The sequence below is a fragment of the Phalacrocorax carbo genome, chromosome 17 (genome assembly GCF_963921805.1).
Source record: "Phalacrocorax carbo chromosome 17, bPhaCar2.1, whole genome shotgun sequence".
In the NCBI taxonomy this organism is placed as follows: Eukaryota; Metazoa; Chordata; class Aves; order Suliformes; family Phalacrocoracidae; genus Phalacrocorax; species Phalacrocorax carbo.
In genome coordinates this window covers 10,121,780-10,147,937 of record NC_087529.1, presented here as the reverse complement: position 1 = coordinate 10,147,937, position 26,158 = coordinate 10,121,780, and the positions used below count along the sequence as shown (strand labels likewise).

At 42.6% G+C, this 26,158-nt stretch overlaps 1 protein-coding gene across 3 annotated transcripts in view; it reads right to left on the bottom strand.

The window, feature by feature from the left end:
* SPNS2 (SPNS lysolipid transporter 2, sphingosine-1-phosphate) overlaps positions 1 to 26,158 on the bottom strand; it is a 140,128-nt gene that overhangs the window by 51,505 nt on the left and 62,465 nt on the right. For all 3 annotated transcript variants that reach the window (XR_010375502.1, XR_010375503.1, XM_064467716.1), the window contains exons 3-5: positions 24,364 to 24,500; positions 3,753 to 3,904; positions 1,486 to 1,552 (exon numbers count right to left, since the gene is read on the bottom strand). Coding sequence is in view for 1 of the 3 variants with exons in the window: in XM_064467716.1 (XP_064323786.1) it covers positions 1,486 to 1,552; positions 3,753 to 3,904; positions 24,364 to 24,500 (356 nt within the window). In the remaining 2 variants the exon portion in view is untranslated. The remainder of the gene's footprint in view (positions 1 to 1,485; positions 1,553 to 3,752; positions 3,905 to 24,363; positions 24,501 to 26,158) is intronic.

The window sequence follows — 26,158 nt, the reverse complement described above, 5'->3', positions numbered from 1 at the left end:
TAGATCCAGAGACAAAGCTGCCACTTGCCAAAGTGTCATTCTGTCTTCTTCAGACCATTGGAGTACAGATTATTCCTGATCTCCTCCGGATTTGGAGACCAGAGGAGATCACAGAAGGAAGCATCACCTAGGGGAATCTTGTACATCTTGTAAGAGAACAAGAATTGCCACAGGGATGGAGGCTGCTTTATGCTGATGTCTGGAAGCTTTCAACCTGTGCTGATTGACTACAAAAACCAAGCAATGCTGCCCAAAGCAACCATCATAGACGTGTGCAGCTTGTCATATTCCATACGATGTTGCACGGTCAGGGAATCATGCATCAATGTGTCATTTATAGTGGAAATCATGACCTCACGAGGGGTAGTCTTGCAGATAGCCTGGATTTCTCAGGATAACTATGGACAATTCATCTCAAGAGAAAGATGCTAGTGAGGATTTCTTTGCACAAATTAATCGTTTGGGTTTTCCAGATAGAAACACAAGAACGCTCCAATGTATCAACCTCGTTAAAGCCCACTGAGGAGGAGGTTTGGGTTTCTTATTCCTTGTGCTGGCCTCTGCTCAAAAGTTAATTTTACCCTTAAAGAATTTCTGCTACTCAGTGAGGTAGCCATCTTCTTGGTGTGAAGCTGTAGGCTATTAAACTTTTCATTTCAGGTTCACAGCTGGAAATTACTCCCCACTCTTCTAGCTACAGATGAACTCTTCACGGAGATTTTCCTGGCTTTGCTTACCCTTGCTGGACAGGGAGGGAATGGCCTGTGTCACAGAAGGGCACGTTCGCTTGAGATGGGAACCCATGTGTTTCATCACCTGCTGTTATAAACGGTGTTGGCCTGAGCTTCATGAGCTTCATTGTCTTCATGAAGCGCCAGAGCCAGAGAATGCACCTCACGGGGGCTCGTGCCACCCAGACTGCCAAAGGTCAGAAAACAGTTCTGCTGGGCCACTTCCTCCCAGCTCTTTCAAGACATCTTTGTGTGCAGGATCTGTTTGTGCGTATGTGATTGGAGTGTATTATCTTTTCAGCACATTTATCAAGGTCCCAAGAGGTTAAAATAGAAGGAAACTGACTGTCTCAGGGCAGAAAAACAAGCGGAAACTGGAACAAAGTGTTTTTTCCTCAAAGCAGGAAGCCATTCTCGGAGTTTCTTGACAGCACAGGACTGAAAGACTGTGGAGTTGATTTAAGGCCAATGCCTCATCTCCCCATCCCCATCAAGAAATCATGGTTAACTGATAATAAAGTGATTGGAACATTCTTGCTCCCAGGCAAGTAAAAAAACAAGTGCGACAAGCCAAAACCACATAACTTTCCCATTTGCTTAGAGAATGCATCTGCTATGCGCTTAATAGCCATAGATGCCATTTCCAATCCTTTACCTTCTATGTATAACAGGGTGAGGAACTGCATGATGGAACTTTCCCTAACACTGATCAACTGATGCAACTGTTAGTATGACGTTACTAAGAGTCGCTTACCCGCAGCGCCCAGTGCCAGTCTCCAGCAACCTGCTTCACACTTGAGCCGGTGATGTATCCCAGGCCACTGCAAGAAGCACAAAGGTGACAGTCAGAGTACCGCAGCCGTTGGTGTTCTTAAAAAAATATTTAAAAATTGTGTGGCCTAGGCTTTCTACTCATGCGGGAAGAAACATGGGGGATGAAGCTGGTGGTGGCTAATTTGTAACTCTTCTCAGCACTGTTTATCTAAAAATGCTCAAATCCAATGGAAATTTGGACACTGATCTCAAAGTTTATAGCTGACCTTTCAACCTACAGTGGATGGAAACAAAACCACAAAAAGAATTTACTTCCCAATTCGATTTCTACATCAGGCCGTTCTGCGCAGTAATACAAACACCTAACAATTATACATTCAAGCTCTCAGCAAGAAGTGCCCTTCAAGGACACACCATATTATATAATGAATTTTTTTCTTGCCATTTAATAGTACTTGGTTCTAATTACTCATGAAGAGACCATTTCCCATAAGCTTATAAAAAAACCCAGGAAGAATATGCAAGACAGCCTCATGGGAGAACATCAGACTTGAACCTTGGAAATCCCCTCTGAAGATAAAGCAGCGGCATGACCTTCAGCTACATGCTAAGAATTTCACTGTGGTAACAAAAGGTGGCTCACGAGAGACTAGATGAAGGTGAACGTAGCCACGCTTCTCTCAGAGTAAACTGAATGGATGTGAATTTCCTTTGCCTGCTGCATTTGTTGCTGAGATTGCCTTGGCTCAAAGTTGCCAGAAGTGCTGCAGGGCAGCTGTCAGACATCCCATGCCTTTATTGAACAGCCTGCTGAGCTTGGAGGTTGCCATCTATAACCACCCCCAAACTGGGCTTTTTACACAGATGGGCTCCAAAATCAAGCCATGGATCCAAACCTCCATTGGATATAGAGAGAATTATTCCCAGAATCAGGCTCGACAGGATGAATACTTCTCACTTCTTCCTAGTCATAGTTCACTGAATTCTCTTTGTAAATATTTGGCATCCTTAGCCCTCTTGGGAAAATATTCTTTTCACCAGTTGAGGATTTTACTCGTGCTTTTTCTTCAAGAGCAAATTGATATTTGTAAGTTTTATCTCAGGGATAAGTGCTTTAAATTGTAAAATGCACCACGCTAAACCAGAAGTTTTCCCCTGAGCTGGGGAGGAGGGGTAAACTGCTGCCCACGATTTCTCTGCTGGAAATGAAGCTGTGATGCCACTTTTGCACAGGATGTCCAGCTCTGGGAACTGGAATGCAAACTATGTGAACCCACCCTGCCTACAACCTCACCACAGAGGGTCAGCCGTTATTTAAAAAAAAATAAATCAGAGATTCCCTCCTGTCCCAACAATCAGATACTGCGTTGGGCAGATAAGGGGACTCAACTGAAAGAAAGTGCCAGAGGAAATAACTACTCTAAATCTGACTCTCTGTTGCTTTCATCAAGTATCTATGGGCTTGACTGTCCTCCACTGCTCTGCGTTAAGACTGGTTGTGAATGATGATTACAGTTTCTCTCTTCAGCCTTGCCTGCACTAGACTTCACCATTTCTCCTAACTGCTGTTTCAGTGGCACTAGCACCAAAATGGACTGGCCACTGCTATTGCAACTACCAACCCATCTAAGATTGGCTTAGCTCTATTTTCCAAACTTAGCCAGATTGGCCAAATTCAAGGTTGGGCAGAATTTGAGCTTAAAGTAAAAATATTTTTTAAAGTCAAAATTTCAAACTTATATATAGCATACTCCTCTTGACACCTCTGATATTTAGACTGTCACACAGAAGCAGGTATCCATTCGCTCACTGTTGAAAACTCAGCCCAGTGTCTTAAGGTATCTTGATTTCACAGTAACCTGAAAGACACTGGCTAAAGAAGGCCTAGACCTCAAATGAATCAAAGCAATGATTCAGAGAGCCAGTATAACATCATTCAAAATGACAATTTAATTTCATAATGCTAACAAAAAAAAAAGTCAGCTAAAATATTTTTATTCCATTTCCACCTCATTGCTGTAAAAAACCCCCAACAAACCTTCCCACTTTTTCCCAAAAGTCACACATGAACCAGTGGCAGGGCTAGAAAAAGAATCTAATTCCTGCAACTAATTAGTCACTGCTCACAATATTTTCCTGTCTAAACCATTCCAACCAAAGACAGAACTCGTTGGCAACCTAGGATCTGTGTGAGCTTAGTTCAAGAGAAAAGCCAAAACCAGATGAAAGAAGCATTATGTCACTTACCTGCCAAGAGGAATTGCAAAGTAGAAAACAGACAGCATAAGGGTCCTTGTGTTTTTGGTGAAAAGGTCTCCTATGATGGTTGGTGCAATAGTGGAGTAACTCGCTTCACCGATGCCAACCAAACCTCGCGAGAGCACAAGCAGCCAGAAATACTGAGGAAAGAAATGAAACGCTTCAGCAGGTCTCCCCTTGCCTTTCTGAATCCAGGATGGACAACAGTGAAAGCTATGCAAATAGGGAAATATAAACGCAACGGGACTGGAAAGTGACCCCCTTACATGCATTTCTTTTTTAAAACCTCAGGATCTTTTCATTTGTTTCTTGCTGGGGAGGAAAGAGACTGTCCTTTTTGTGAAGGTTTACAGGCATGAAAGAAAAGTAGTAACAACACATGTTTACCCAGTGACACTCAAGAAGGTATCCTAAGGCAGGCAGAAGAGCCTCAGTTTATTCTCGGGATGCGGCGCTGGCTGTTGTTAAGCCCACGTGCCAGCAGCGCTGCTCTGACAGAGGAAGGTTTGGGCAGGCGGGCGAGTGTAACAGACCCCACTCCAGGATCCAGAAAACGCAATACCTGCCAAGCACAATCCCAACCTCCCCAGCACATCAAGGGACCAGCTAAGACCGGTGAAATCCTAAAAGCTCTTCAAAGCTTTGGGAGCTGAACTGCAATCCCCCAAACGCTCGCTTTTTTCCTTGATGAGAAGCTACTGAATAAGGGAAGTTTTTCAAAGGTGCTAAGCACCTATCTGACTCCACTTGCCTTGGAAAAAAGCATAAACCTCCCCCTCACAGCAGGAAGGCAGGGTGGGCCAACACTGAAAGCTTCTGAAAGACCACAGGAACATCAGTGTGCTCGGTAAGTAGTACCACCGCGTGAAAAATTCAGAGCCACACAAGGCAACGACACAGGCTGAAAAGGCATTAAGCTGCCCAGAGAATTACATGCCCTTCTGAGTAAAGGGCAATCCAACAGAATGAGGAGATGGACTTCACATTCAGCACAACGCAGCCTAAAATTGACAGAAAAGAATTGTTCATCTAATAGAATTTCCTCCATGGCCCATTTCCCTGTTTCAACCAACGCTTTCATACACTGCAAGGACCTGATTTTCAAGCTGACCTCTTTCACTTCGCTTGCAGTTTGCTGGGTGCTGCTGTGTGAAGGCCTAAGGTACAATACTTTGATGCCTAAATACCTGATACATGAGCACAATCAAGTTCTCAGACATCTAAGTAGCTTGATCTACACCCAGAAGTAATTGCAGGTGCAGAAATTAAACAGTCAACTGCAGAAAACTGTAAGCACAGGGAAATCTATTTCTACAAATGTAACCTCTACAAATCCTCATTTTACTGTTATTAGTCTATGGATCATTTATGAGAAGAACAGCAGGGGTTATGATACGTCCTTAAACACAAAAGTGCTTTGAGAACCATGAGCGATTACTGATTCCCCTTCTTCAGATGGGAAAAAGTTGAGTTACAGTGAAGTGACTGTCTTTGTGCCTTACAGCAAAGCTAAGCCAGAATACAGGGCTCATTCACAAATACGGAAAATGCCGTGCAGACATCAAGCCATGCGCCTCAGTCATAAATATATCCATCAGCAGACAAAAATCTACCACTGACACGTTTTCATTGTTTTTAATGCTCTGGCTGAAAAGAATGTCTTGAGGATTCCTATAGTCACACAAAACAAATACTTCTGCGCGCTCTTCACTTCCTCTTATTTTGACGTAAATTCTGCATCAATACCTATTTTCTGAGTGCATACAAGTTCCTTGTTTGCCAGCAGGGTGTCTGCAGTGCTGCTGTCATTCATATATCTCCCATAAGCTGCGCATACGTAACAGACACATGTGGGTGTATGCAGAAAGAGCAATGCTGTGACTCAAGCAATTTAATTTATGCCAATTACCCAATGCCAAACTACTCCACTGCAGAAATATGCTGACAATGATTGGTGCACAGGTAACCAATGCATGTGGAATGAGCAACAGTATTTATAACATGCTCAACGACTTAGTCATGCAGAATTAGAAAGCGAGGGAACTGGAGGCTGATTTTGGTTTCTTCTCAAATATAAAATACCTACCTAAAAGTGACACAAGTTGTGCTCACCAGCCAGTATCACTCCCAGTGAATGCACTGGACAGGAATTTCCTCCACATAATGCTGTTATAAGGTCCCTCTTAAAATCCTTGCGTAAAGCAGGAAAACCGTACAAAGTTTTCCTACTGTGGTAAAGAGTAACTCGGGTCCATCAGTGCCATTGACTCAGAGTCCCAGTACAATGAAATCAGCTGCAACAAGTAACATGTTCACCCTCCTCCTCCAGTTCCTCCTCAAATCGTCCTCCCTGGCTTATCCCATGCTTACAACACTCCAAATATCTGTTTAAAATTTAAACCATATTCTCTGAAGCAGCAGTATCCAAACTTAAGTCATGAGATTCTGACTTCAGTTGGCAATAAAAGCAGTCTTATAAAAGCATAATCAACATAAAGACATGAATGGTATTGCCCTTCTGAGATCGTATATTCAAAGACTACAGAAAATGCAGCTATTTAGGTGTAACAACTAGGCAAAACAAAAACCATAAAACAACATTAGGAAATTATTTATAGTCAGTTCTATGTAGTGCCTGGTTTTGGAGCCCTGTATCTACGATTAAAGAGCTAATGCCTCCTCTTATCCCGCTGAAAGATCTCTTCCAGATCTCTGGCTAGCATGCGTCCTATTGGAACCTATACAACAAAATTATGCATTAATTTGTTACAGGAAGCTAGAACCCCCCATCTTCCATCTCTGATCAGTCAGTCAAAACTTATGTTTTTGTCATCTCTGAAGAGGGACGGCTGGGTAGCTCCCCAAGACAAAAAGTGGTCTTTTCTGAGAGAGGCCTAATCTCTTCATTTTTTATGTAGGAAAGAAAAAATACAAACGACAAAAACGACTCCAAAATTCTCATGCTGCTACTCATCTGGGTCACAGACATACCATGAACCACTTAGAAACTGGCCCCCAAACCACTATGTATGCAATATAGACAACTGCTATTTTGTGTGTGTGCGTTTTGTACACGTACACCCATACACACCTCTCTCCCTCTCTGAGTGCATGTGAACACGACAACCAACACAAACAAACGGGGAAGTCAGATATTACCCACGCAGAGGAAGCACTGTTCTCCTCCACAGCTGTAGCAGGACACTTCTTCCATTTCCTCCGCCCTAGATTTTCCCCATGTGCTTTTTCCTCTCTGTCCTACCCCAGGATTCTCAGCAGTTTACTGAGACAAAAAGGGCTGACACCAGCCAAATTCTTCTCTACATTATCTGTGCTTAAAGGCAGTACAGGCAGCTAAGACTTTTAACTGAATTTCACTGTTCCCCAAGCAGAAATTGATATATATTAAAGAAGCTTATTCCTTTCAACATTACTTTGGAACTCTTCCGTAATTCGTTCATGTGTGCAAATAGTTCTCACTCTGGCAGGAAAATTGAAAATATCTGAGTCAGCTTTCAGCACGTGAGCTTCTTTCTCTTCCATAAGTTAAGCCCAGCAACCTCAATACTTCAATGTCTTTTTTTCTGTGTAAGTGCTTGCAACTAAAGTTTTTTGAAACAAAGAGCTATTACAGCAAACAGTTTATTTATGTCTTTAATTTTGGTTAGCAGTCATTTCAGAGGTGTCTGTGCCTCCATGAGAGCTGCCAACATCTCCTGGTTTGTAGAGTCGCTATGGTCTCCTTCAGATGACCGTATGGCAGAAACCTCCCTCCCTGCCCGTGCTTCAGCCCGACGTGCTACGCGGTATCGCAGTCACAGCCACGCTGCAGCAGGGCTCCTAGCACCAGCCCAGACGTGGACAGCTGCAGAGGGTTATCATAGGAAGACTGGAACCGTACAATGCGCCTGCTTGAGCTCTGGGGGCAATTTAGGATGCCAAGGTGCTCCGAGTCCTCTTCTCCAACTTGCATGTGCCACAAAGGGGATGATGAGACACAAGCCAGGGAGGATTCCCGTATACATAAACCATCAACACAGGGAAGGAATGGTGGCTGGCGGAGACCCAGAACTGCCACAGTCTTCCTGGGAATTTCCCTTCAAGAGGTGCCATCACCAGAAAGTCGTGCACAGAGAAAGCACTCACACACACCTACGTGGGGCAGAAAGGTCAATGGACCTGCTCCCTTCTTCCCATCTCTTAACTCTATGGAAGGAAAAATATGCCCTAATTCTAAAGCTGAAGACCTTACTACTTTGGATTTGACAACCGACAAACCCAAACAAAAAAGAAACTCAATCCCCCAAAACAGATGTGAGTTTTGAAAGGGATACAAATCCTTATGCCGCAGGGAACGCACCGATCACTCGCAGGAATGTGCAACCTACTGATTTCTGAGTTTCTTAAACTATCAGCAAACTGTAGGCAACAGCAGCGATAGATCGTGGGGACAGACGGACCCGGTCTGGTTACTGCTGCCAATGGCACTATCCCGCTAGAAGCTATGGGCCCGACAGAATCTGTTCAGCATTTTCACCTGAAAAAAACTTTTGTGATTTGAGTTAAATATTTATAATATGCCAAAAGATAGTTCATGTATTTTCTTCACAAAGTATGACATAGTTTATATTCACGTTTTCATACTGATTTCGCTCTCAATCTCACGCACACATAAATGTTTGATGGCCTAAGACACGTGACTAGCTTTAATCATGTTTGGACAAACCTCCTAATTATGCATTTATCCCAGTTGTATAGGCCATTGAGTGAGTAATACATGTTTTAATAGGTCTAATTACAGCTTCCACTACTTTCTCTTTTTTTAATTAGTTAACAAAAGGAATTAAGCCACAGTTCTCTAAAAGATTAGCTGTCAGCTATAAACCTATAATCTGCCAAATATGTGTACAACTCCGAAACACCAGATTTACTGTCTAAAGAATCATATGATCCTTAAGCTTTGGTTATTAAGTATTTGCATTTGAATGTAAGGGTCTGCACAAAACAAGCTGAATACATGCTTCTTTCAGACTAGGGACACGCGGATGAGATCACGCAGATACAACTAGTACGAATTCCTAGTACGGATGCACAGCACCTAAAGGAAGGATCTTTTATACAGCAACTGTACCTGCACCCTTACTTATATGAGGATATTGAGTTAACCTCCTATGGTTTCTATGTTTAGGTTCTGTAAAAGAGGGCTCAGCACCAAGGAATTCCATATTTGAACTGCTGAGGTTTGCCATATTTTCCTTCTTTTGTTATATAAACATTATGCAGCAAACAAGGATATAGAATCAGGGCTCGTATCCTCGGAAAGAAGACGTGCGTAAGGAAAACCGTCCATGCCACCAGGCAGCTAGGATTGCCACACAAAGCCTAAAATACATGTGTGTGGAATGACAATGAACTAAGGAGAAAGCATTGGGATTGATTTAATTTCCCTGAGTTTCTAGAGCAAACTCAGTTGAATTGTACTGCAGTTATACTCTTTCATTTCAACAGCTGGCAGGGTCTTGCACTGACAACGTCCAGGGTACTACAGCAGGCACAAGTGATCAGTTAGATCAACTGAAGACAGATAAATCTGAAATACTGCAGGAGTCAGCTGACCAAAGTAAACCCCACAGGGCTCAAATGTATATTCAAGGGCTGCACAACAGTGGTCCCTTTTGACAGCTAGACTCATGTGCAAGCATTTGCCTTTCCCGAGCAGAACCTGTATTTTCTGGCCAGGCAAACACCATTTCCTCTTGCACTCCATTAAGTTTCCCCAACCGTATCAGTACTTTGTAGGGATCTAAGTGGTTAGAGGTGACACACCTCACCCTTCACCTCAGGTACAGTAAAGATGTACCATTAATCATGGTGCAAACCAAACCAGGAACATGCTTCTGAGTTTTGGCATTGTGACTAAGAGCACCGGCTCCTGTAAACTCACAGTTCAAATTCCAGCTCATTAGGTGAGAGTAACTAGAAGAGCTGAGCAATGGAATGACGTTACAAATGCAGGTGACACATTTGCTCCATTTCCCTCAGCCCTCCCAGGGATGACGGGGTCACCTTTAAGAACCTGAAAGTTTCCAAGGACATCATGAAAGACAAGATGACATTAAATGATCATCTTTTAAATTCCGTTCTGTGTCTGGCTGGATGACAAAGGCTAAAGCGGAATAGATAAGCCTAAATACATCTTCCATGTCTGTGCACCCCTACCCCTAAGGGTTTCCAAATTTTGAATACATACAACCAAGGCATGTGGCTTCCATCGGTGGATACATATCCTGGGTCCACACATTTGTTAGGAATGGTGTGTCAAATCTAGATACGGACCACACAGTCACACGCCCTACCTTTTCAAATGTGAATGGTTCTAACTCTCCTTTAATAAAAGGAGAATAAGTATTGTAAAGAGCTAGAGAGTGATTACATATTTAGTACTGGTGATTTGTTCCATGCCAACCCCGAAGAACATTTCTTCCTGTCAAGTCCAGCCCAGACTTTTAAGTACCTGAATATTCAAGCCAAATTTTGGTCTTTTGGAATATTACCATTTGGAAGATCTTTGCACAGAAACAAAGGAAGATTAGCATCTACCTTCATCTACAAGTAATCTTAACTAATCCCTCAGGGGGGTTGCCAGCAGAGAGGCCAAAATACAAAACAACATGGGGGCAGAACTGTTTACTGTGATGTTTTGTTGGTTGGTACTTTTCTCCCTCGTTAGTAGGTTGGGCAAGCATTGTTCTCAGGATTTCCTACAACCAAAAGGAGTTGATTATGTTTAATCTCTGGGTGGCACAGAGAGTGACTAGCCAGGCTACATGCTTGTGTGGCGTCTGGCTGGTGAGTGGTTGATGAGTTATCAGCTCTGATGCAATGCTGTGAGCTATCAGTATTTTATCTGTTTTCTGTAGAGACACAAGTGCCCTTAGAGGTTCATGCTACAGTTACCTGTCTGATAAATGTAACTATAAACTACCCTTCTCACCTCCAACAAGATGTTTTTCCCTTATCAGACGTGAATCATGCTGGCAGGGTAGCCTGGGGGAGATTCACTGCAATTGCTGGTTCTTTTGCTGTTTGGCCCACTGCAGAGACACCACTGGGTTTAGACTCATTTCTTCCCTTGTTGTGCATGTCATCATTTACCCGTAACTACTTTTCACTTCCCATCTCTTTACAATCACAAGTGCCTTTTAAGTCACTACTGCACACATTTCCCATAACTCCTATCACCACTGGATTTAAGTTCTACCGTTTCCTCCCTTCAAATCAAACTCTTGATGCCAAGCCCATCTTTCATCACCATTTTGAAACTGCTCTTCTCCTTTGCATGCACGTCACAAAATCAGAAGAGTTGAGATTGGAAAGGACCTCTGGAGATAGCCTAGTCCAAGCCTCCTGTTCGAAGTGGGGTCAACTACAACAGGTTGCTCAAGACAATGTCCAACTGAGTTCTGAATATCTCCAACGATGGAGAAGCCACAGCCTCGCTGGACAACCTGTTCCAGAGTTTGACCATCCCACAGTAAAAATGTTTCTTCTGAAGTTTAAATGGAATTTCCCGTATTTTAGTTTGAGCCCATTGCCTCACCATTCGCACCACTGCGAAGAGTCTGGCTCCTTCTTTACTGCCTCCTGCCAGGTACTGATACACACTGAAGCAGCACTACAGGCTGTCTAGGGATAGAAGCACAGTTCTAGAGTGAGGATGCTACTTCAGCAAGGGTAAGCTATTCAAAGTCTCAGTTAAATCCATATGGCAGATACCATCTCATGTACTGTGCCTCTGTTGCGTTCACTTTAAATAGGTTTTCCTTCACTTTGTTTCCCTGAAGCCGGCTAGGGCTCGGGAAGTGTACAAGTTTAAATATTTGTGTCCAACAAAGGACGCTTCTCTTACCCAAAGGTCTTCCCCTGAACTCTGAAGGGCGGGTCACTAACTCTGATGTGAAAATGCCCTGGGCCTCCCTTCAAGTATTCACACGCTTTATTCACACATACTTACTGTATGCTTGGTAGGGGTTATAAGCGTGTTACAGATGAGATCAGTACACATGTCAAGACTTAAGAGCAAGCAACTGAGTTACTGAAATATTAGTATACTTGACGAATCATTTGCTCAAGTGTCAATATCTAAACCCTTTGCAATTAGGATGAACTTATAGTATAACTTCTAAAGCAGTTCTGATTCTTCTACAGCATCCATCTATGCTATGTCAAACACTTCAAAACTTCAGCTCATTTTGGATGCATGAAGTGTCCTACCAATTCTCAGGTCTAAGCACCTCACCTTTGAAAAATTCCCTTTTGGGAAAATTCAGCTGATATTCAGAGACCTGCAAGGAGAAGACAGACTACAGCAAGTAAAAAGAGAACAAAATACATATTTAAATACAGAAATCATCAAGGGAGATGAAGCAAAGTCCACTCACCTTTCCTTTGATTGTCTCGAGTATTTACTAATGGCTTTAGTTCTCCCAGGTGACCTATTCAGGCACACTTAATTGAATGTGGAAAGTTTTATTTGGAAATGTACCCGAGATTATGGCTGATTAAAGCGTCCTCATTTTATGAAATTTATACTATTATTTAGTATGGAAAAATAACCAATAAAGATTGTAAGATATTCCTTTTTCACTCATCACACCCTTCAATCAGCAACTGAAGTGTTTAACAACTGGATACCTACAGATAGGCTCTGAAGTGAAGCACCTAATTAAGCACTCTGGAGGAAAAACAAAAACACCCTGGAAGTAGCAAGACTCCCACACCGCTTCCCACAGTCTGCAGGGACCTGCTGTGTGCTTTGCAGGCACAAAAATCAGGGCCAAGATTTTCTTAGCTACTTGTAAATTTTGAATGTGAAATTCCCTTTCAATATTAAAATTGCAGTGCCCGAAAACCAGGTTCCCATCACTGCCCTCCCTTCAAACCTGTGGCAGTCCTGATGGACTCTTCTACTACTTTTCAGTAATTTTGGGGTAACAAAAAAAAAAGGGGGGGGGGGGAGAGTAAGCCCAGTTCCTATTCTCCATCCAATTAGATAATGTAATTACAAGACACTGGGTGATGAAGCAGCACCACCAGGTCCTGACAATAGCCTCAGTTAAGACAAAGCAGCATTTCAGCTTACTAATTGAAGGGCTTTTCATCTGATTGACCCGCCTGTGGTAAAAATATTACATGACACTCAAATGGTGGGATTTATGTTCTTCTCAATTTAGTCTGGAATGTAATTGGAAGGAACGTAACAGATTAGCTTGGCTACTCACCAGAACGCCACCCAGCAGAGTGCTACGTGCACAGCTACTGATAAAATAGACCTTAAAGAAAAAGGTTGATGTTTTCAAATAAATCATAGGGATCATAAGGAGCCCCATGTTACCAGCGCCTGCTAGAACACTGAGTTAAAGCACTTCTTTTCACCTTCGTGGCTCTGGTGTAAGACACAGAGGAGTCCGTAGTATTTCACATGGCTGAAACAGTGGTCACTTATCCGTGTTACAAAACCATTACATGCAGCTCAGCCAACATGTATCTTCCAAAACTGTTCCCCTGAGAACCTTAATAGTTCTGGGTCGGAAGCAAACTGTTGCTTTTTGTTCCAGATCTGTCAGGTGGAACACACTTATCAGCACTTGCAACAAATATCTCTGGCGCTAGGCAGTATCACCGTTCCCTTCCTGAGGCAAAGACAATCATAACATAATCACAAAAATAGGGATTGGGATTTTTGCAACTGTGGAAACAATGCAAGGCTCTTGACACAAAAAAAATAAATCAAATAATAATAGCTGGAATATGACCTGGCATACATGAAACTAAAGAATACTCACAGGTAGTAACAGGCTGCTGTGTTCCAGCCACAAATGAGTCACAAGGAAACACTGAATCTAAGCAACCCAGCTATAAACAGATAGCAGATTTTGCAGAACCAGTAGTTACAGGCACTGATCTATAACACTAGCAACATCTCCACCTTCAACGTTGTCTACAGAAACGTGTGAGGTCTAACCACATCAACCTGATGGGCTCAAACACTCTTTGGTTTGGACCCATTCTTAAACCAAAATGTAGTCAAATCCAACAGACAGGTTGCATCCTTGGAGAGCACAACCCCATGTTCCTATCCCCGAGACAACTGGACAAACTGATTTCACAGCACCTCTTAAAAAAAGCATCAGCCAACTGACAGCGACACCCAGGTGTGTGAATGTTTTGCCCTAACTATATGCATTTTCAAGGGTAGAACAAGTTTTGAGAGTCTGTGAAGGACACGTTTTAATGGAATGCCTCGAGGTTTAAATGAAATTACCACACACAAAGTTACAGTCCCAGCAACTTTACCTATACTGTTGGTTCCACTGATTCTTGGCATATTTTACTTTGCGTATGCTACAAATTTAAGTACACCAGCAGGTTAGACCTTTCAGGCGACTTTGCTGAAAAACTGCCCAAAACATTCCAAACTCTGAAATTTTTTTCTTCCTGCTTTCTGTTTGCACACTTCTCTGGCTTGCTGACTCAGTCAGGATCCAGAAGCGCCCCAGTACCGTGAGAGAGGCTGACCTTGCAGTATGTTTGACCTACATCTGAGAGATGTCTCATTTTTAGCATCAGATTTCTAGAGAGAAACTGAGGCATCTACCAGTTCCTCCTACCTAGCAGCTTCTTCTTATTCATGATCTTCTTTGAATGGTTGTTATATTGCTAGCTGAAGCGTTATTAATTGGCAAGGTTTTGTCTTGTTGTAGCTTCATTTCATTCTCTACAGCCAGCCTATTTGACAAAATGACAATCCTATTTAACTATATTAAATGCATTTGCATGTTTTGTCACTATCTTCTCATGAGACTTCGTCAATCATGTTTTCAGACATGATGATCAGCACCATTCCCAGGGATTTCCAGCTCAAAATCTATTACGTGGCTTTGAGATTAGTACTCTAATTCAACGTTATCTGAATTGCAAATGCAGTGTTTTGTGTAGCATGTGAACTTTATGCATTTAAAAGAAATGTCAACACTTCAAAAGACTAATTTAGCACCTGGTACTAGAAGAAATTTCCCATCTTCACACTATTTGCACTTTACTCAGAACACAATGGTCCTTTTTTCAGCCTTTATGCATGACCCAGGGGGCCACAGATTGCGTGTGCTATTGAAGAAGCACTTACACTTCCTATAGTATGACTGATGCTTTTGTATCAGCAGGCAACCAAGAGCTCAACCAAAGAAAGGCCCAAATCCATACTTTTGCATCTGAACACAAGCCAAAGAGGCTGAACAACACTTTCCCTCTCTCCTGCATCCTGTTTTTCAGGACAATATGCACAACCTTCAAGAACCACCAAGGCCCTGCTAATACAGTTTATTTCCAGGCCTCTTGACGAGCCTACAACTGGGTTGAATGAATTGTTTTCTTTTGTCTGTGGGGCACATTAACCAAACTCTCCTGAAGCATCGTGCTTCTTTCCAAGTCATAAGCCTCAAGACCACAAGCCGTAAGCCGCCTCATTTACATCCATGCTAAGTACATGTCAGCTTACACCCTTAAACGAACGGTAGCATTTCTCCAGACCCATATTTGAACACCCCAGTGAAACATGAAGGGACGCGTTCTACCCCACCAACTTGGCATCCTCTCAATACCCTCAATACACAATTGTCTGGGAAGCTTATTTCCAAAGGAATGGGATCACACAGCACCAAACAGACACTGCAGTAGTGACTTGTTCGCCTTCTGAACTCGTCTGACCGAGCCAGGCTTCCCCAGTACTGACGCACCGCATGCGACACTGGAGCACCGCATTGGCAATGACTTGCGTTCCTCAGGTCACAACCACTACTGCAAGGATCACGTTAAGCTCATCGGAAATTTTATAATTCCTTACTCTGTATTTTAACATTTGCTTGGAAACTTACATGCCTTTTTTTAAAAAAAATTCTTATTTTTCCTCCCCGGTGGTTCAGTCCATCTATTTAAGGAGAACTTTCCCTTTCTTCCACTCCTGGGATGGTTTGAATGAAGCTGAGCTTAAGATGCTGTAATAATTATTTATAAAGCATAACGCTAAAGCATTATAGAGATTTCCAATGAGACTGGGTTGAAGCAATAAGACATCCTTTTTGTGTTCCATCAGCACGCTCCGGTGTTAGGCCTCTGCTGTAGTACGACAAGCAGAATATACATTTTAATAGACAACACAAGAAGGAGGAGTGCTTCCAAGACACACAGAGCCTGGCAATGAAATAAATATGCCTTCTTCCCTCTGCCTTCTCAGCAAATAACCAACCCAGGTGAGATCTCCTGCTCAGGCACAATAAAAGCCGGACAGGCAGGATGGCAGCTACCGGCAGGCATTGCTTCCAAACCATCCACTAACTGACATAGTGGCTGAACTTTCCTACTCTTCAACCTAGAGACTGTAAATTCAGGTTTCTGCATAAAAATGGGACAAAGCTGGAAAGGCCTTTGGCCTGTGAAGATCTTTCATGCCGGCACCACAGTCCCCAGCTGTTGCCTCCAGGCATTTTCATGTTCCAATGAAAAAGCATCAAATATAAGCATACTGATTTAAAAAGATATAGGGTCTGACTCAATTCCCACAAAGACACACAAAAGGTTCCCACAGGCTTCCAAAGGAGGAGCTGAATCAGAACCACAGTCACAGACCCTATGATAATGATTTCAACATCTTCCAGTAACATAGATAACCGATGGCTCTCTACAAAAGAGGACAGGCAATTACAGGGACCCCGCACTGAGACCCACTGCAAATCAGCATTAAGCCTCAAGCCTATTTCATGAGAGTCTTCCAGCACAAACCTCTGTCCACCTGCTCCAGAAAACGCCTGAGCTCTGAGGAGCAGCTCTGACATTTCAGTGCCAATCGCTACCTTGATTTTAATGAGCTGGCGACAGAAGCCTGCGCAGCAGCATGCGTCAGTTCAGGTGAGCTACAACACTCAGCGATAGAAACATTTCTTCTTTCAGCATCCACAGCGTTTGATTCAGATATTGCATGCTTTCAGACCAATTAATAACCTAAAAGTAGGTAGCAGAGGGCAGGAGGCACACTTAGGAACAGAACAGCACACGACGGGGGTAATTTGAGAAGTTTGATGGGATGTGGTGCCAAACTGTCCCTACCTGGGGAAGGTGGGACTTGGGGGGTGCAATCTTGATTGCTCGTGGGTCCCGGAGGGGAGGGCAGAACTGATCCTGTTCCAGACACACTGCAGACAGGAAATGCTGTGTACAGTAAAGATATTCCTTATGATAGTTTCCTTAAATTCATTTTTCTCATCACACAAATAAGCTTTCTGAATAAGCTTTGGAGCTATACCCTGTCTCTCTGCTGGCAGCCATCACCAGCTGTGTTTTCAGTAACTCTTTCCAAATGCTTTATAGATAAATAGACGCAGGTACTGGAGGGAAGAAAACCAACACTCAGAGCAGAAAGTCCAACACTTCAATTCCTGATAAAACCTATGAAAAGCCTCCTCCCCTCATAGATTGGCTTTTTAGGGCTGATGCTCTGAGAACACCCTAACCTGTTTTTTCATTTATAGTTTCCTTTGGAAGAGGGACAGGTAGAACAGAACAAGGTAGGAATATAAAGCAGCTAGGAGACAAACACACGACAGTAATTCCGCACCCTATTTCAGCAAGCTGCAACTATTTAATCTGTATAAATCTTCTCCCATCTCTTCTGTCCCAGGTCAGCAAAATCCGAGGGAACAATGAGGACCCAGGATTCAAGAGTTCAAATCATTACACTTAGCTGTGCAAGAGAAGACGTTGGTCTTACACGAAAGCAGTTTCCCATACAGTATTTGGTATCAGCTGTGCTGAAGACGCTAGCAAGATTTGACAGATGCCCAGAATACCTTAAGATCAGCTCAGCCAATATTTCATTATTGAGAGGAATAAGCAGTAGAATATTCTTTTCCTACAGTATACCTCACATAATCCATATTTAAAAAATGCAAGATAGTAAAACTTGTAAGACTGCTGTGAATAGCAATGGGAAGGAGCAGCAGGTGCATTCTTGCCGGAGAGGAGTCAAAGAAATTGTGCCTTTCAATTCCCATAGAAACTCTCATATTTCTTCTCCAGGGAGCATGGATTTCGTTGTATCTTAATCTAGATGTAGCTAGAGCTGGAGAGTCAAGTAGCCACGAAAACACAAAGGAAGTTTCTCACAGCAGAACTGCTGCAAGAACCTGACAATTTCTACATCCCAAGAGCTGCAGCTCTTGAATGTTACCCTTGGTGGGGTAACTCTATCTCCAGCAGCCATATGTGCAGGTACGTATAGGTGGCCGTACATATAACCAGACTTGATGTCAGTCCATCTCTTCTCCTGGTGGGCAAAGCCATCACCAGCACACTGCAGCACAAGTAAGCCTTTTGCAGAGGAGGCTGCTGAGAGGGGAAGCAGGTCTAAAGGGGGCCGTGGGAATTATCTTTCTTCAAACCATCTGCTTTCAGGCATACAGGAGAGGGAAAGTGAGGCAGAATCAGTCCATGAAGAATTTCACTCTGCAGGCTAAAGCCTCCCTCTCATCTGGGGCTTCACAGCCACCTAACTCCAGCACAGCATCCTTCCTCCCCTGGCACCCACTGCTCCCCGGCCCCCCAGCACAGCAGCTCTCCTCTGGGGAGGAGGGAGCCCTGAGAGCTGGGGAGAAGGAGGTATAGATTGTCATGTCTCAACTTCAGAGGCAAAGCAGGAGCCGGTTACAGCTGCGAGGCGGTGCTGCGGGGCCCTATACCAGCATTACACAGAGGGACGTAATAGTAGCACTTAGTAATTTGAGTGTTGACACCGCTGGCAGTTCGAAAGCAACACTGTTGTATATTACCCACCCTAATCTCTTCCTCGGTGATAAGAGAGCACACAGTGGACTATATTTTCCCTGAGCAGTCTACCAAAAGGGCAAGCATGCGGAAATCCAAATGTCAAGAGCGTATGCTCATCTGTAGGGCTCCAGGGCTGGCAAAATACACCCGAGCCATCTAAGAGCCCCCATCCATGAACAGCCGGTGTCAATTCCAGCACCAGTTCCTGTACCAGCCACACCAACTGTCAGGAACTGCATCTGTGGGAAGGGAAGGGACGGAATGTATGTGCCGCAGACTTCACAGAGTCGCTTGGGAGGATCTAATATGCCTTCTTTCTAAAATAGAGTTCTGCTCAAAAATAATAGGAAAGAACAGTGGGATATAAACATTCCAGTAATTCATGGTGACTTCAGAGATAACACTCAGTACCTCTTAGATACAAAACGATGGCTTGGGGCTTTTAGTTTGTTTCTGTTTTTCAAACTGTGGATTTATCTTGCACCGTGGAAGCCAAGAAACAGAAGCTGCATGTTTTATTACACAACTTCTGCTAGAGCACGTAAGTCTGAAGGTTTTTTTTTTTTTCTTGGAGTGAATCATCATGTGTAGGGGGGTAGGGTTGGTTTATACTTATGTTTTTTTAAATTAGCCCAGCTAACCATTTGTTCCGTAGTGCACATAATTTGTTGCTTCTCTTTTAGAACTCCTTGAACGACAAGCTTTGGAAATAAATATATATCTGGTAAGTCTGAAAGACAGGACACTGCAGGCTAACTGGAATCCCACAGTGGACTATTTTCTTCCTCTTTCAGAGATAAATCAAAAGGAGACAGAAAAAAAAACACTAGTAGAAATACCTATCCACATTAACTTGCAGTGGGAGCAAACTGCTTTATCATGTTAGCTATATCAACATTTACGCAGAATTATTTACCAAGATCTGGAGGATTCAAAAGCACATTCCTGGTTTATCTTGCTAATTCTTCGCTTTTCCATTTCCAAACTTTCTACCATCTGCAGCTCTGATGTCTCCCAGCAAACCCACATTACCACAGCCTGGTCTGGTTGATTATCGGGTACACTTGGTCTCCCAGCCTAGTGGAGCCAAACTACTTAGCAGAATATTTTGCTCATCTGTAAAACAGCATCCCTTTTACACAGAATACGCTTTATTCAAGATGTTTACATGGGAAATAGCAGTATTTCACAGGACTGGAGAACAGTCTGCAAATTTCCGCCTCCAAGCTCTTTCTTGCTTTAAGAAACTGGCGTCTGCCCATGTGGGAGAGGGGTCCTGATCCCTCAGAAATCTGTGCTGAGGGGCAGGAAGGCTAGCACCAAAAGCAAGGTTTCGAGAACTGTAATTATGACTAAGAGATGTAGGTATCCAAGCAGCCAGAAACAAACTCTCAGCACGTGGCCTGATCGTTCCTGATACCAAGCTGCCTCACGTGAAACTGTTCAGAAAGAGAGAAATGGTGCAATCGGGACTACAGACTCTTTCCAGTGATGTCCTGGAATATGAAGCAGCTCGAGGCGATCAGCCACAACACAGGCAAGCAGGCACTATGCTCATCAAAATGCTATCCGGAGGAAAAACTGGCTACGTATTAAATCAGAGTTTATATTGATACAGGGGAGACAGACACATATTTAGCATTTTGTGTGGATGGAAATGCATCTTGGTGAAGACACCCCGTGAAGTCTGTGTGCTCAGGGCATTTCTCTGTGATATGACCCTATATTGCACAGCAGCTCACTTATTTTTTGCTGATTTATTTCGGAGCATGAACCAACAGCCAGAAAGTGTTCTCTCCAAATGCTTGCCAAAAGACAAGACAACACAAGAAGTGGTTTTGCAGGTGAAAGTACCAGCATTTGTGTAACTGCAGGTGCAGAACTGATTAAAAGGCACACATAAAGGAAGGTAATTTCTAAGCAGGTGTTCGTACTTACAAAATACAAATTAAGATATATGCATACTTTATTGAGGTTTCTATAAATGGAGCTAATCTAGAGATATGTCTAAATATGTACCAACTTCAACTAATTTTAGATTAATGAACAAGTTTGTTAATAATTTTTTTAATGCAACTTTTATTTTAGAAATTGCTAAAGGGTATTATAGAGCAGAAATGTGCAAGTACTAGAGCCAAAGTGCTGGAGGGCTCATTTCTTATTTTTCTACAAATTCTGCACTAATACAAATAGCCAAGTCACATTACTTGACAGAATAAAAAGTGACCTTTTCAATATTATCCCAGTCTCGTTCCTTCTGATTATTTTCTTTAGATAAATTTATCATTAGCTATTTTTATCCATGAAACCAGGTGTATTTATGGAATTAGTCTCTGTCATGAATTTATTTGGGTTTCTTATTTTGATTTGTTTTAAATGTAATTTAAGACCTCATGAACAGCAACCAAACATTTACGTATCTATCTCTCCTATTGCTACTTTGCTATGCATGGAATCCATGCATTGTTGTTTTCTGTAACTGTCACCCCCTCCATACTCTGTAACGATCCTTACATTTTGGTGTGATTTTCTTTGTTTCCTGTGAAAGCCTATTATTTACTAGCTAGCCTATTATTTAGTAGCTACCACCAGATAGAGATTCATTCTTCATTTACATGATGGTCATTATTCCATATTAATAGCCCAAAGATATTTGGTAATAAATAAGGATATTTTAATAAGTTGTTACAAACTTTAATGCAGTGCTCTGTAGCAACTGCGTGTCCGCATGTCATACACACCCAACTCCCTGTTTTACCTGCCAATTTTCAGTCACTATCTTTTTAACCCAAACAGCATGAAACAGCATTTAGATAGTATCTTAGATGAAATGTTTCATTGTGTTCCAATCCTTTTTTCCAGATAAAAATCCATCTCTTTCAGGTAGATTCTCACTCCATGTCCTTTTCTTGCCAGGTGGGTATTTCTTTATTGAATAACTTGACAGATAAGAATTAACATGGCCTTTTCTGTATGCTTGTTTGCACAATAAATTACAAATAATCTAGATATTCACTCAAATGATAGCATTTTGATTGTTTTCCTTTAAGTGTCCAAATTTTAGCCAGGATATTAACAACACACTGCCAAAAACCTTTACAAATTGGGTGCTTTCATAGTCCACCAGCTCTGTAGCTGCTTTCTGCCTTTGTTAAGCTGTCTCTTTCCATTTACACTCCAAATCTGAACCCTGCAGATGTGTACTCTATTTAATTACACAGTGATAGCATGCACGAGGCACTAGACACTGTCAAAATTTGAAGAAAGCCAATCCTTGAAGACAGTTTGCTATTTCTACTGAATGGCTATTGTTTCTCGCCTAGTTCAGTATTTTTGCTGTCGCCACATAAAGGAGTTTTCTGTGCAGTATTTCAATGGGCTCAGCCTGTGCCAACTTGCTCCTTCTAGCCCTGTGTTTTCATGTTGGCTTGGATGTGACTCCTTATCTGCTTACAGTAGTCTTACTACTGCTTTTATCTGGGCCGGCAAGGAGTTTTTAATATTTTATTCAGCTCCTAGCCTTCCCCCCTGACAAACACAAATACAGTCTTAAAAGAAAGAAAAAATGCTGAGAGAAGAGCCAGCGTTTTGCTCCTCAAATGAATCCTAGAAGACAAAGATCAGGAAAAATGCCTAGTTAGTCACTGCATGAAGGAAAAAAAAGCTGCATCAGCTCTCCTTTGACCCTTTTTCTCATTAGTACTTCAGGAATTCACCTTGTTCAATGTGGCATGTCTTCCCAATTAGAGATCAGGCCTCCAAAACGGGTACCAAGGTGGTAGGGATGCTATGGGAAGTCGGGACTATTCCTATGACCTCGCTCAGCTGCTGCAGCCACTGGGTTGAGCACATCCATACAGCAGCTGTGAAATCTTCCATAATCTCCCAGAGTAGATAACAAGAGCTGGGTATGAGACCTCTGGCTTTACAGATAAAGTCTTCCGTTAGAGCTGAGGATCACAGTAAAATCAGGATGGGGGATTTTTCTCAATATTTAGGAGATTGTGTCCAAGGTTGTAGTTTGGGTTCAGAGTTAGTACTAAGGCAAATCCTGGGGGAATTAACACAGGTCAGGCTATTTTGACCTTGGCTCTCTTGTGACTTCCAAAACATCGGGGTTTGGATTCCAAACATATTCCAGCTTTATAAACATTATTTTCCCTTTCTTTGGCTAAAAATATGCCACTTCCATTCTGAGCTTTTGCACACTGATGACCATATGTATTAACCCACGAACTACTTCAGCTAATAAGCCCCGGATCCTTCAACTCAAAATAAACTCTGAAAACATAGATTACATCAGTCCATTCCACTACTTGCAACTACGGGACTAGGCCTATTGCAGAGGGAGCGATGAGAACCTGAGCATGAACGCCAGTTCATAACATGAGAAGTGTTTATAAGCAGGTAATTGGTTCCTTCATAAAATGCTTCCCTCGTTGCGCTCTGATCACAGCTGCTTTTGCAGAATGTTATGAAGATAAATGGGGGGGGGGGGGGGAAGAAAAAAAAAAAGAAAACGAAAACACCCTCTTCTCTTTAGGTGGGAGATGTTCTCTCTCTGAAAGGACGCTTCCTCACCAATTATAGACCAAACAATTTACTGAGTTAAAGGCTTCTACATTTGGCCATATGCGTTTTTCTTTAGAAATGCAGCAACAATCAATCCAACATGAAAGCCAGACAGACATGTGACCGCCACTGCCCGCTTTAGGTGGAAATTCTCTTTTATTAGAAACTGCAGAGCATGTGTGCGGGCAGGAGGGAGCAGGGCGGAGAGGTTTAGTTCCTGGTTGTCATTCTTTAGGCGTGACCGCAGTGCTGCAATCTCTGGAACGCAGCTGGACAGAAAGGATGAGCAATGTCCCTGCCTCCCTTGGGGAAATCAGTCTGATGATGCCAGGAGCTGTGATTTGTCTCTCCAGGAATGTTGCCACCTGCAGCAATTAAACCTCCTCTATAACATGATTTAAACAAGAGGATATTTTTCCCCAGAAACTGCCAGATCACTGTTTCCTCCGAGTGCCTCTGACAGGCAAGAAAACTAATGCGATGAGGAGTCCTCAAAACGGGGTACTGTACCTGTCCTGAAAGCAGGTGAGGGATGCTGTGCATAGCTTGACAAAATTAAATGAGCCTTACAAGTCCATGATCAGTTCCCCAGACATATCCATCAACTAGCATTAAAGGAGCTGAAACTATGCCTAATCCCTATGCTGTCATCCACCTTCGCTGCCTTCGTTCGACAGGAAACAAAGTGCACGTGTAAAACTGCTGCTGGACGCATTCTGTCATTCCACGTACCAGAAGCAGACTTCCCAACAAACTCCAATGGCTTCTCTCACATATCAGAAGACAAGAGAACCACTATATAGCCATTGAGGTATCAAGTAATTTTTAAGCCTTTTGAAGTTTGTTTAGGATATCCCTGAAAACAAAACCCTTATGTCAAGAGAAACTCTTGCTTAGATATACTTTACCTGTTATTTTTTTATGAATGTGGACAATCAAAGTATAACAGCTTTCACAGTTAAGAAAACACAGTTACACAGACCACACTTCACCCACAAAAGGTCAGATAATGCAACATGCTCTGTGTCAAACACACACCAGAGGGATATGTAACCCTTGAGCACACTGCCATGGAGAGTGGGGAGTTTTTTAGGAACGTATTGTCCATCTTTTCAGGACATCCTGCAAAGTCCCTTTGCAAAGATCTTACCTGTTCAGTGATGAAGGAGCTTGAAAAAGTGACAGCTGACCAAAAGAAGATCCCGCAGCTGAGAATGATCTTTCTGTTGAAACGGTCACCAAGGTAACCAAAGATAGGTGCTGCAACCATGAAACTACAGATGAAAACTGCAAAGGAAGGAAAAAGGAAAGAAACATTTAATAAACACCAGGCCAAGAACATGAAAACTCATTTTCTGCAAGCCGAATCCTCTAGGGAGCAGTTCCATTTAATTAGACATTCTGCAGCCCTGACTTACAAAGTTGCGCAGTCTGATAGGCTTTCAGAAGTCAGTGTTTCCTTAATCAAACAGATTTTTCATTCCCAGAGAAACTTCAGACCAGTGAACTCATATTACATTTGAAAGCACCAGCCCCTCAGAGTCCGCTGGGAGCTCAGCATCTGGGAATGGGCAAAACCAGGGCAGAATAAATTAGGAGCTTCTGCCTAAATGTCACTGAGAAGGTGAAGTAGAGGTTGGAAGGAGTTTCAAGCAAACAGAAAGCATGCCAAGGGCTCCTTGGTGGGTCTTGCAGCAGGGACCAATGAGAAATAGGCCACAGAAACTGAAGTTCTTTCCTCCTTCCTAGCAGTAGTTTAAGGCAACCATGAAACAGTGAGGAAACACAGTTAATGCTACTGTATCCTCCTGGCCTCAGCCCTGTAGTTAGACAGAAAGCTCCCATCTCCTCATTAGATCCTTCCACCAGCACTGAACTTGTATTTAAACCCATCACTGAGCAACAATTTCACTAAAGGAAAGAGTTTTAACCTACAAAGCCCTAACAGGCAAGGAACGTCCTCATCTGAACAACTGCAAGTTCACCTTTGCTTGTCCCCCAAAAAAACCCAGAGCATTAACCCAAGACCTGTCATGTAGGAATGAGGCTCTTGATAGAATAACCTCTGCAGAATCTCCTCAACTTCAGAGTTCACTCCTCTAGGGCAGAAATTGCCAGGTTTTAAGCTGATTTATACCTGTCTTTTCTCTGTCCACATTAGAGATTTGGATGAGACCAACCACATCGATTTTACTGCCATGTAGTATGAGCTTTTTGACTTTCACTGACTGTCTTGGGTTCAGCAAGCCCAGGAGGATTTGGGCGGGTCACTAGAGTACCTGGAGATCCCGATTTAGTCACAGAGTTATGACTCTCTCTAATTATTGGGCAGCTCCTGGAAGGCAGGGTGGGCTTTTGGTATTGTCTAACCCCAGCCATCTACTTCTAATTGTAAAAAAGGGTGTGGAGGGGACAGAACAGGGAAAAAAAAGGCAAGAGCAAAGGACGCACGCCCCTTTGGTTGGAATGCACACATAATATTAAAGTGGTTAAGACCAAAATTATGAATTTTTCATGGATGATGATATACGATAGCTCAAAAATGTGCAGAATGATGAACTATGAAATGATCTGTCTCTTCTTTTTTAGTACATTAAGATGTCAAAGCTGCTTTATAAATAATACATATCCATTTGCATCTATATTTTGTGAGCCATATGATTGTGCGTATATCAATTTTGCACTGTGATATTTGATCAGAATTACAGATTTACTCTTTTTACATTTAGAGTAAAATAAATGGAGATAAGACAGAAATGTTAAGACATGAAAAGAAGAACATGCAACATTATATCACACGTTTCAATAGCAGTGCTATGAAAAATGTTGCTGTTAAGCCAGCACATAAACCCTATCGATAGAACACTCAGTCCCCGCATCTATCCCAAAATCCTTGTGCAAACAAGACCTGTTGAATACAACTACAAGCACTTACGCAGTGTTTT